The sequence below is a fragment of the Crocodylus porosus genome, unplaced genomic scaffold (genome assembly GCF_001723895.1).
Source record: "Crocodylus porosus isolate Cpor-Errol unplaced genomic scaffold, CroPor_comp1, whole genome shotgun sequence".
NCBI classification, from domain to species: Eukaryota; Metazoa; Chordata; order Crocodylia; family Crocodylidae; genus Crocodylus; species Crocodylus porosus.
In genome coordinates this window covers 35,883,596-35,896,317 of record NW_017728949.1, presented here as the reverse complement: position 1 = coordinate 35,896,317, position 12,722 = coordinate 35,883,596, and the positions used below count along the sequence as shown (strand labels likewise).

The 12,722-nt window shown below is 40.0% G+C and overlaps 1 protein-coding gene across 1 annotated transcript in view; it reads left to right on the top strand.

Moving 5' to 3' along the window:
* Positions 1–12,722, top strand: part of ITGA4 (integrin subunit alpha 4) — a gene marked incomplete at its 5' end in the record, with an annotated part of 56,543 nt that overhangs the window by 22,599 nt on the left and 21,222 nt on the right. Inside the window, 7 exons of the mRNA XM_019554100.1 lie at positions 184–295; positions 1,872–1,966; positions 2,577–2,667; positions 4,678–4,723; positions 5,153–5,307; positions 7,526–7,680; positions 11,282–11,440. Coding sequence (XP_019409645.1) covers positions 184–295; positions 1,872–1,966; positions 2,577–2,667; positions 4,678–4,723; positions 5,153–5,307; positions 7,526–7,680; positions 11,282–11,440 — 813 coding nt within the window. The remainder of the gene's footprint in view (positions 1–183; positions 296–1,871; positions 1,967–2,576; positions 2,668–4,677; positions 4,724–5,152; positions 5,308–7,525; positions 7,681–11,281; positions 11,441–12,722) is intronic.

Below are 12,722 nucleotides of genomic sequence, written 5' to 3'. Positions count from 1 at the left end.
TCCTCTAATATAAATTCCCAGTGGATGTCTTTAATAAGGATTATCTATACACTGAAAGGTCAATCTGACATACTTTAGTTAGTAAAGGCAATTAAGAATAATATTTGTATTAACATATATCAGGATTGTGGTTCATCTGGAAATCCTTTAGTTAATATACATTTGTTTTTTGTTGTCTTTCAGAAAGCTGCGATGGAAGAACTGGAGCTAGAACTAGCTGGAAGTGACTCATATGCAGCAAGGTTTGGAGAATCCATAGCCAATCTAGGAGACATTGATAATGATGGTTTTGAAGGTATTAATGAGCATTTATAACTGAAAGCAGTGGAAAATAACAATAAATAGGAGTATGATGATTCTTAAAGTATAATCTTGGCTTTTCATTTTTAGGCCACCCATATGAATGTATTCTAGTTTCAAAGTCATTACCGTCTGCTTATGTGAAACCGTCATCTATAGACTAAATTAAAAAACGTATTTGGCATTACAAGTTAGGTGTTAGGTTTCAGAGTATGTAGTTGCTTAGCCTTTGTTAGATGAGTTGGCTCTGTCTGCCTTGACTGCGGAAGAGTTTGGTGATCCAAAAAGACTTTGCACCAAGCAGGGATTCTAATATTTAGCCCAGTAACTCTCAGCTAGGGTGTCATGGCACTTTAGGGTGCTTTGGCAACCTTTGAAAAGGACCACCAGGATAGGCAAGATAAGTTCAGGTTTCAATGAGGAGATGAGTGCAGGCTCTTCTCTTTCATCCGCTTCTCTTCCTTCCATTCCCATAATTCACAAAAATTATGGAGGGATGCCTTGAGTCTGAAAAGATTGAGAGTCACTGATCTAACCAATAGGAGATTCTAAGCACAGGGTTGTGTCTGGAAAAAAGAAAAGCCTTCTTCACTTGGTTTTCAGAGCCTAGAATACTGTAGGGGATGTTCCTCTTTTTATTTCCAAAGAACTGAGCAAGACTCTCTGCTTTTTTTTAAAATGCAACAAGAAGCAGTGATGGTGTAAATGTTTGTATGGATGAGTAATCCATGAGTTCAAAGTGTTATCAGCCTAAGGTGTTCAGTCACCAGCCAAGCTGGATTTGAGGGCCCACCTTTGAAGGTGGACTGTGGTGTAGAACAGTGTTTCCCAATCTTTTCCAACCCAAGGCACACTTACATTAATAAAAATTTTCCAGGGCACACCTGTTAAGGCATTCCCCATCCTCATCCCTACTGTAGTTCATTGCCATGGCAAAATTCTGCAGCACACCTGTTTATTTCTGATGGCACACTTTTGTGCCACGGCATACTAGTTAAGAAACACCAGTGTAGAAAAGCAGTTCAGGATTCATGGCTTCAGCACAAAGCATGACTGCATCTTTACTTGTAGTTAGATAGTTAGGCTTTTCGCCTGGAAAGTGGAAGATGTGGATTTGTATCACTTCAGGCTAAGCAGCAGAGCCCCATTGAGGCTTTCTGGAGAAATCTGTTAACAGTAAATCTGACTAAAAGAGTGAAGCACGATTGCATTTCTTGCACATAAACTACAACTATAAATGCATTTGTGTTTGTTATAAGATCTTTAATAATTTAGGAGAAGCTCTTGTTGAGAGGACTATAAAAATCAGAACCATCATAGTTTATCTTTTCTTTCTAGCAAGTCATGTTGTAACATTGTAAGTGGAACATTAAATATAAACAAACATATGTTCAGTAAGTCTCTAAAATGAGAAATATAAACAAGTTCAAAATGAGAAAACTATAAAACTGTATCTTGATTGCATATTACTTCTCATATATTAAAATATCTGTAAGCTGCATGTCTTAATCATGTTTAACCCTGACTTGCCAAGGAGAATAATTTTATCATCTCCTGAAATATTTCTGCAGATGTGGCTATTGGGGCTCCACTGGAAGACAACCAGGAAGGAGCTATTTACATATACAATGGCAGAAAAGATGGGATAACTGCATCCTTCTCACAGGTACCACTTTTCTGCCAGTCTTTTAAAAAAAAATCCAGTAAAGAAAAAATGATTACTGTAATTCTGCAGTGCTTTTATTTTTTTAAACATTTGAGTATCAGAATGTTTGTGGCTTGTTATGGTATGTGAGTGTCTTTTTTCATTATTTTTTTTAGCCTAACCATAAGGGTTTTTTGTGCACATTTCTCCAGAGTTATGTGTTTCAGGAGGTTGTTTTTCCTAGCACTTCCATAGAGCAATAAAAGTCAAATTGTCAGGAGTGTTAAATGTGTGTCTATTTGGTATCATCTCCTTAGTGACTTCTCCCAAAAAAATGGAATTTAGGTCCCTCATTTAAAGGACCACAGTCTATTTAAAATTACTGTGTTGTTGCAATGCAGATACTTATGTTCATTTCAATATAGAAGAAAGATTAGAAATTCATTATGTGAATTAAGTTGGATTTATGTGATATATTATTTGCAAAAACAGAGCTAATCCTGAATTTGAAGGTAAGTTAACCAAAAACAAGAAAGTTTTTGGTTTAGCATACAGTATGATTGAGCTAAAGTTTCTCATTGGTTACCACATTTCCAAGTGAAATTATTTAGGTCAAGTCTTTATTTTTCAGAGAATACAAGGACACAGAATCAGCAACACTTTAAGCATGTTTGGACATTCCATATCAAGTGGCATTGATGCTGATAACAATGGTTATCAAGGTAAGTTTAACAATTTTGACTACTCTTTGTGTTTAAAGGAGTAGAAGCAAAATTAAATGTCACTAGTGAGAACAAACCATCCATAATACTCAGCATGCCTAGCAAAATTTGAGGAGCAAAATCTGTTATTATGACAGCTTGTCACATTACATTTTGATAAGAAAAAAGCAAAGAGGTTAAGACTGCAAGACAGCAGCTTTTCTGTGATAGAGTTGAAATATCCTGTTGAAGAGCTCAGAAAGGCTTAAAAATAAGTTTGCAGTAAAGTATAAAAGAATTAACTAATACCTGTTTGCGGACACTGACTTCTTAATGGCAACCAGTTCGTCTAGTGATGTTGCAGTCTAATGTTTCTCATATAAAAATTGTTTAGCATCGTGAATTATGAAATTATTGAATGACTGAGTGAAGAAGACCCAATTGATTCATGAAATGGGATATTTGTCCCAATAGTTCTGGCAGAGGTAGTAAACTACATGTACAAAAGCACTAAAGGGAAAAGTCTAGCATAGGATTTATTGCTTCCTATGAATTTCAACAGTTCTGGAAGCCTGTCTTCAGACACAACAGTCTCTTCAGCACTCTGTGTTGTAGCCCAAATTCAAATCTACTTCTTCTGGTCCAGCCACAGGTCCATGTCATGGTTTGCAAAAGAGTCATCAAGGACTGCTCCCAAGAGACTAGAGGGTCCCAACTACAAGTTTTACTGCTTAAAGCAAAATTATGTGGCTAGAAAGAAACATAGCAAGAGTCAGATAAATTATTTAAGCGAATATTTAAGTCTTAAACTCTAGTGTTTTGGTGCCCTTTGCTTCATTCAGAAAGAGTACCCCTGCAGATTTCTGGTAACAGTGCCTCTTTTAACTTTTCAGACTTCTGGTCTTTAGTCACTTAGGCCCCCTTTACACATGCAGGTAAAGGTGCGATGGCATCTAATACTCAATTTAGACGATCATGCCTCCTGCCATGTCACACATGCATGGAAGGAGGCACGATTGTAAGATCATGCATTAGATCCCATTGCACCTTATTGCTGGCACAGTGGGAGCCTGATCCGGGGTCCCCCGCGCAACATGTATAAGCAAGTTTCTGCAGCTGGGAGCCCTCCTCAGTTGAGAGGCTTCCAGCCTCAAGGTTGCCCCATGTATCCCTGGGGCTATAGGATCTCCACTGTTGTGATTTTCCCCTACCCCTGGGGGTTCAGAAAAACTTGTGGGGCCAGAGGATTGCCCCTGCAGCAGTCCTGCAGCCCCAGGCGTTCCGCACAGCTTGGAGTCCTAGGAATTGCAGATGCCACAATTCTAGGGCTTGGAAGTGCCTGAAACCCCCAGACCCTGGGAATCGCAGCTGCCATGATCCCTAGGGCTCAGGAGTGTGTGACACCATGCCAGCAAACAAGTCACTGTGTCACCCATCTCCCTGGAGAACATCTGTCCAAACTTCCTTGGACACTTCCTTTACGAAAGCAGACAAGACTGCTAAGAAGAATCTAGCCAAGAGCCCTTCAAAAAGTCCAGCAGAGTCACCTCAGAGAAGTCCATCCAAATCAATGTGATTACTATTTACAATATAAATACATTAGTGTAGCTATATTACTCATCTATAATTGATTGAGTACAAAATTGGGTTATTTTTGGTGAAAACAGGGTATCGGGCCTTGGTTCAGGAACCAATCCCCCATTTATAACTTTGTTTCTTATGGGGAAATCGGTTCCAAGTTGCAATGTTTCGACTTAAGACACTGTTTTCAGGAATCAGTTGTGTCATAAGTTCGAGGACTTGCCTGTACATCAACGCTGAAGCTTTAATAGATAGAAATCAGATAGTTAAAGAGTATGTACAGAAATATCAGTGACAGGTATACCTTCGAATCTTGGTATATCCTTTTTACTTAATAATGTACAAAAATGGTTTTATTACAGCAAAAAGGGTGAATTTTCAGGAAGATGCTCTGCTTGTGGAGTGATTCCCATTGACTAATGATACTCATCAATCTCTGTTTTTGTACAGATGTAGCAGTTGGTGCTTTTCTCTCTGATTCTGCAGTGCTGCTGAGGTGAGGCTGATACATTTCAGTGCTTAAAAACAATTGGATTTAATTGTAAATTATGAGAGCAATTAAAAAAATCCACAATGTGCTAGTGACCTCACAGTGCTCTTTATGGTATTTTGAACTTTGGTTACTGAGCTCTAGAATTTTATATTACACTGATATAATATATATATATATATATATATATTTTTATATATATATATATATATGGTAGAGCAAATGGTAAGTATCATTTGGAAACTTCTTGAAGCAGTAAAACACTGAAATTTGCTTCATAAATCCCCACTTTCATTTTTATTGCATAAAATTCAGAGGCTACTTTAAATTATATTCACAAATGATAACTCATGTATGATGAAATATTGAAGTATTAATACATCAATACATGAAAGCTAAAGCATTTAGTAACTGCAAATTGTTTTGTATTCTTAGAACAAAACCAGTTGTAATTGTTGAAGCATCTTTAAAACACCCTGATTCAGTAAATCGAACTAATCTAGAGTGTGTGGAAAATGGCCAACCTGCTGTGTGTATGAATTTGATGGTCTGTTTTACATATAAAGGACGAGAGGTACCTGGCTATATTGGTAAGGTATTTGTTACATATTTCAATATATTTTTCCAAAATGTTGATTGCATGCCTGGATCTGTTCTAGTGCTGCAGAATACTTTATCATTCACAAATAATATTTTATTATATGCCAAACTAAACAGTAATTAACTTACTAATAATCTAGGTAAAATGCCTAACAATGTATTTAACCTTCAAAGCTTTTTACACAGCCATTTCTCTGGATAGTATGAAAGGGGTATCAGTAGAAATGGAAAAAAGACCTCTTGCAAAATTGGACTAAGATAAATGAGAATTCCTCTATAAAGAGTAAATAAATTTTTAGCATGGAGTAATATTTAACATGAATGGTAAGAGGTTTTTATTATGTTCTGAATTTGGAAACCTGTGAAAGGATGTGTTCATATCTTACCATGATGATAAAATACCTTTTGCTGTATCAGGAAATTAGGAGGATTTTAAAAAGCAAGTGTTAAGCATCCAAGGCCTATGAACTAGACAGTAGGTGCATCTATACATGCACTTGACTGTAGAGTTGACTGATTAGCTCCACAGTAAAGCATCACCGTCTATATGTGTGTTTGGTTTTAGGGTGTAGTAAATTAATTAACTCTACCATAGGATAGTAGCATTGGGTATAGAACTATCCCTTGGCAGATCAATTATGTGCACTGAAACACACATGTGGACGGTGATGAGGGTGCTAAAGGTGATGAGGGGGGCTGCCTGCCACCTAGTCCTGCACTTTGGCACCCTTGTGCCCCAGCCAGCCCCTTGGCCACTTAATGCTTCCACCCAGAGCCTGGGGCTTACCTCCTGGGCACCTACCAGCCCAGTGCTGTTCCACTTTGGCTCAGAGTGCTGCAGTCCCAGGCGTAGCATCTGTGCTCGGGAGCAGCTGACTCGGGCACAGACTGTGCCAGAGTTTATCAGGTCACTTTAGTGTCACATGTGGATACATCCAGTGTGAACCAGAGAATGTTAAAGAATTGGCCAAGGTGCTTTCTAACACATTAGTGTCGAGTTTTTAACTAGTCATGTGCAGGGGAACTCCTTTGTTCAAAGAACTTGAGTGTATTTGGGAAAATTAAATTATTTGGCAAAGTAGAAAGTCTTCTGAACTTTAATGCCAATACAAACTTTTCCTGATGTATAATTACCAGGAATCCTGGTTTTTTTTTTTTTTTCTGATTTGAAAAAAATCTTCAATTTTCAGTTAATAAAAAGTAACCCCAAATCCACATATTTCTGTGATTTAAATGAAACACCACTAACATAAGGTTCTATATCTAGTGGTGTTTTATTTTATTCACGGAGAAAATGTGGATTTGGGCTTACTTTTTTTTAAACCGAAAATTACGGATTTTTTTAAATCGGAGAAAACCAGGATCCCTGATGATTGCCTATGGCTACTCACCCATCACACTTCTTTGGAGTACTGAATAACTTAGTAAATCCTAAATTTGGACAAGATAAGTTAAATGATATAACAGAACTAGTTGTCTTAAAATACTTGAAGTACCAACGTGATTGAGGTGGAGGTAAAATTCCAGATTGCTAAATCTGGACCCACTGACCTCAGCCTTGTCAGTGCCCCTCATTTGCAAACAGCAGTACCCTGGCACTGTCAGTGTCCTGCACACCCAACCCACAGTCACCTACCGTGTCCCCTGTGCCCCTTGCTAGTGCCCCTCAGTCCTGACCTATAGACACCTACCTCCCCCCAACCCAGCTGCCCAAGCAGTCCTCACATTGTACACGTGCCTACTCACACTCGTGCTCTCTCCTTTTCCCTCTTGCTGGCTTCCCAGAGCCCACATGGGGAGCACATGACCCTTGACAGCCAATTAGCTTGCTCACTGCTCCCAGCTCCAAGCAGCCAGCCCAGGAGAGCAGAAAACCCAGACATTTGCTCTTATTTTAAAAACCTGCCCAGATGCAGCACAGGGGCCAAAAAAGAGGACATGTCTGGGAAAACCTGGACACATGGTAACCCTGCTTAAAGCACAAGTATTCTCAGAGAAACAGTGAGCAGGTTTTTCCTTTTATCCTTGCAGCTTTGTTATATTCCAAAGTTTTGAAAACTCATTTTGCAAGTAAGCCAGTGCAAGGGAAACATTGTGGAATATACTTGACAAAAGTGATAAAGTAAATAACTCTATCAAATTAGGGAAAGTAAAAATGTTTCAAAAAGGGTTTTTACAAAGTATCTTTTGTTCTTTTTAATCTTTCAGTATTGTTTTATAATCTAAGTGTAGATGTGACAAGAAAGGCAGACACTCAGGCAAGGTTTTACTTTTCTTCTAATGGAACATCAGCTACGACCTCTGGAAGTGCAGAGGTTTACAACAACAATGTTACCTGCAAACTTCATCCAGCATTTATGAGGGTAATGTATCCAGTATCAATTTAATATAATATTACCATACTTGGATAGAGCACCTACCTAATGTAAATCAGGATTTAAATATTTTGTTTAGAATTTTTTCACAGAAATTGAAAATTAAAATGTGTTTTCTTGAATGTAAATTATGGGTTTTTTTACTTTTTTTACACAACTCTTTTGACTGTTGTCAACTGTGCTGAAATTAGGGTGCCACTAAAATTGTGTGACCCATGGGTACGGTCATATTTTTGGTAATTTTTTACCCTATGATCTAGAAGCGAGAGATGGTAAGTGGAAGTCAATTTTGTTCAATTTTTTGTGGAAAATGAGAAATTATTGCAAGAGCATTGTGCGTAGCAGCATTTGGGACCAGGTTCTATTCATAATTTAATAGTTGGTAGGGTCGGAAGAGACTTAAGTAGATCATCAAGTCCAACCCCCTGCCATGGGCAGGAAAGAATGCTGGGGTCAAACGACCCCGGGTTGGTGATTATCTAGCCTCCTTTTGAAGACCCCCGGGGTAGGAGTGAGCATCACTTCCCATTAGACACGGAGAAAAGTTAATGGAAAAGGTGAGTAGGTCCTTCTCTTCCTCACTTCTTGTTTTGTGTCTTAATAGTAAGATGATATTGCCACAAAGTTAGAGGCGTTAATGGATTTTCATGATATTACGGTGGAATAGAATTACACTTCGGTACATAAATCCATTTGTATGACTAATAGGTGGAACAGAATCTGGCCCTTGGTCCATAGAACTTCTTTTTTTGTATAGCATCAGATATCAACTTCCAAATCTGAGCCACTATCTGTTGTTATTGCTTAATGTTGTTATTGCTTAATGTGTGACTTTAATCTGCCCTGTGTGGGCATTGGTAAAGATTGTAGATTTCAATGAAATGCTGTGCTGTTTGTTGGACACCACATTCACACGGAGCTGTCCAAGATGTTAATTTTGTAAAGTGTTGTTTTGAAGCGTCTGTATTCAGATCTCAGTCTGTTCAGCTTAACCCACTTTTCTGTCAGGGTTGTGCCCAGTGGAGGGCTTGTTTGGTGTTGGTATAAAATACTATAGGAATAGGTGTGATCTTTCCCAGAAGTTGGCCTACTCCATTGTTGCCCATAGGTTTGATTCAACACCATGGTGCCTTCTGAGTTGGGGGGGAGAGTACTTGCCCCCCCCAGCGGCCAGTCAGCGACTTGGGGAAGGAGGGGCCCGGTGGCAGATCATGCCAGTCGGGGTGGGGGGTTCCCCTGCAGCCAGTTGCATCAACCTGGCATTTCCGGGTGCACCGCTGGTACTTCCGGGACGGCGCAGTTGACCATGGGGGAACCTTGTCCCCAGTTGGTGTGATTAGCTGTGGGGAGGGCTGCAGTAATTGCTTCTCCTAGTGTCCCCACTCCCCAGCCAGCGCTCTCAGGGGAGGCACTAGCACTCTTACCTGCCCCACCTGCCTGTTGCCTAAGTGGGGAACGTTGGCTGTCAGGGGTACACATGTACCCTGTGCATCTGCCACTGTTCAGCACCCCCAGGCTCTTCCAAGAGCTTATGGGCTTCATGTATAAATGGTTTACAACTTTTAAGCCTCCATCTATTCAGGTCTTCAATTAACAGTTGATGGAGCAGGAAATTGTTGTCCTCTCTTGCTTCTGTTGCCAGTGTTGATGTTAGAGTCTGTCTTATATCACTTCATCTAATGTATGAGAATACAGGGAGTACATCTGTCTGTGTGCAAGTTTTGTAGCCTGTTATGAGTCTCATTGCACTGTTAAGTAGTGTTGAGCTTTTTAGTGTGACAGCTTCTAGACCATATAGGAGCACAATATCCTGCTGGGGCATATACTGTTGTGAGTGCGGTGATTCTGAGTAGGGATGTGTGAATCTCATCTAAAAAATCACCTGTTTAACTTACTTTAACTATATTAGTTAAATAGTCTGCGGCAGAGGAGCAGGGCAGCACAAGTTGCTGGTGCCAAGGGTGATATGCAGGATGGTGGTAAGTTCCAGCACCAGCCAGGACTGAAGCCCATTGACACAGTAGACTCCACATGGTAAATGTGTGGGAGTGAGCAGCGATGCTAGCATCAGCAGCACAGGATGGCAAGGTCTGGTGGGGTCCCTGCTTGGTGCTACCCACTGTTGGGGAAGTCGTTCTGGCAGGGGCTGCCCAGGTGGTGGGGTGGATCTAGGTGGCAGCATCACACAGCTGCTATGGCAGGGAGGTAACTAGCAGTTATCTGGGGAGTGGAACCGGGCAAAGATGTGCAGTGGAATTGGCAGGGCTTAAACAGGAGCGAGCGCAGCATCAGGGCTGCTATCGGGTGCTACAAGGGCAGGCTGAGTATAACCAGGTGGTCCCTCTGCCTCCTCCCTCCTAGCACTCACAGGGACTCCTGCCTGCTGGGACAGCTGTACCACACCCAGGTAGTATCTCCAGCTTATGGGCACCCAGGACCCTCACAAAGACAGATTTGACTGAAATGACAAGGCTTGGCTTTGTAGAGGTTCCAAGGCCACTTCCTAATCCCAACAAGTATAAATGTAGAGAGAGTGATTTAGTACATTGCTTTCTACACTCCATAACTATTTTCCCCCTGCATTTAGCTTCTTTTCCTTCTAAATTCTTAATTAGTGATATCAGAAGCCTTTCCCTCCCCCACTGAGGTTTCTGTTCTTATATGAAGCTGTTAAAGTTAAATAAGTGTGAATGTCTGTCAAGTACAATCCTTGCAAGAGAGCATGTACATTTTATATATTTTGAGTAAAGAATAATTAATAGTTAATTAGTGTAATGAAAGTAATATACAGCAGATGCAGTGAAGACCTTGTAGAAAATTATTATGAATTAGGTAACGTGATTTGGTCAAAGCAAGCTTGTAGATAAGAATTAAAGCAGTGGACATGTGGAGGGACAATCAGTGACTGTCTATCTCATACACTTAGGGAATAATTTAATCAAGTTTGCTATTGTAATACTCAGTACTTCAAGCTGTTCAGTTTTCACAAGTAGATAACTTGGGATTTGGGTTCTGACTTGCAGCATTCCTACACAGTCAAGGTTTCATGTTGAAATTATTGTTTACTGAGGAGTTTAATCACCTTAATATGAAGTACAAAATGTCAAGGCAGGGGAGGAAAAGAAGAATCATGATTCTTTTTAGTAGTAATGGGAAAACTTGCTTGGCTTCACAAAAATATCTGATCTGCTCTTCATCTGGGTTTGTCTCAAAGTCTGTTTCCTCTCTTTCACCTACCCTTCCTTGTAAAATATACTGCAACCATAAATAATTTAAAGAAACCAATATAGATTCAGTAGCAAAATAAATATATTTAAATTATTTGGTTGGTATTTAAGGAAGTAAACACTTCACTTTATGACATCACTGCTGTCATCAGTATTACTGAAAATTAGCACACCCAGACGCTACTGGAGAAAGAGAGAAAATAAAGTATATTTTAAAAAGATAGGAAAAGATATTGTTTCCATGGTTTCAGAAGTGATTATATGAAAATAAATGTGTTAGTTTTAATGTAAAGTTTTACTGTGTTTTATTATATAAATGTATGTTTTATATGGTTAACTTACTAGGTTTCCAATTTTCATAGAAAGATGTAAGGGATATCCTGACTCCTATACATGTAGAAGCAGCTTATCATCTTGGACATCATGTTCTAAAGAAAAGAAGTAAGAGAAGTGTGGAGGACTTCCCACCACTTCAGCCAGTTCTTCAGAGAAGAAAAGACAGAGATATTATAAAAAGCAAGGTTAGTTCATGTATTAAATAGTTAAGTATTTAATCCTCATTAGAAATCTCACATGGCAGCATCATAACCAGGGATAGTATTTTCTGGACTGGTGCCTACATCTCACAAAGGTAGTGACATTAAAATGCCTTGATTTTATTAATGTAAGCTGCTGGGTTTAGGCTAAATACTGCCTTGCTTCAAAAACTTAAATCTAGATGTGTTTAAATGATGTAGACAAATTGGAGAGAGTCCAGCAGAGGGTAATGAAAATGGTTAGGAGGCTGGGACACATGACTTACGAGGAGAGGCTGAGAGAACTGGGCTTATTTAGTTTGGAGAAGAGAAGACTAAGGAGGGATTTAATAGCAGCCTTCAACTACCTGAGGGGTGGTTCCAGAGAGGATGGAGCTAGACTGTTCTCAATGGTGCCAGGTGACAGAACAAGGAGCAATGATCTCAAGTTGCAGCAAGGGGAGTTTAGGTTAAATATTAGGAAAAATGTTCTCACTAGGAGGGTAGTAAAGCACTGGAACAGGTTACCCATGAAGGTTGTGGAATCTGCATCCTTAGAGGCTTTTAAGACCTGGGTAGACAGAGGCTTGGCTGGGATAATCTAGTTGGGGATGGTCCTTCTTTGAGCAGGGTGTTGGACTAGATGACCTCCTGAGGTCCCTTCCAACCCTAATTTTCTGTGATTCTAAATACTTATTCCAGGACTGTCCAAATTCGGAATGTCTGGGGGGTCACAGACCCACTGGCTGTATGCCACACATTCCTCCCATCTCACATGGACCATTTGGTGGATGACTTCTGCTGCTCTATATTGATGTCTCTGCATTGTGTGGGGTCCACAGCCATGGGATCCCTCAGCCTTGCAAGCCACACCATCCCATGCTGCCCTGCTCCAAGGAGTGGGGACAGGCATTAGAGGGGGAGCTCAGGGACTCCAGCAGCAGCACCTGAAAAGCAAAAGTAGGAGCGGCACACAGATCAGGAACTTGGGGGTGCATGTGGCCCATGAGCTGCTAGTTGAACATTTATCCTGTGGAGCTACTGCAAGTTTTCATTCACAGAAACTGAGAAAAAAATATACCGCAGTAAAGATTTGATAGCAAATTTCTCTGCGGTCTTTTATGTTGCTCTGAAGCAAAAGTCAGTGTGCTCTAATGATTTGTAACTGGAAAACTGAAATAAAACTATTCTGCCTTCTCACTAGTAGCAGGTTTGACAAATTCACATAAAATTGTTAACCACTTTGTGGCATCTGAACAAGAGTTGAAACAAACAACATTATAGTCCT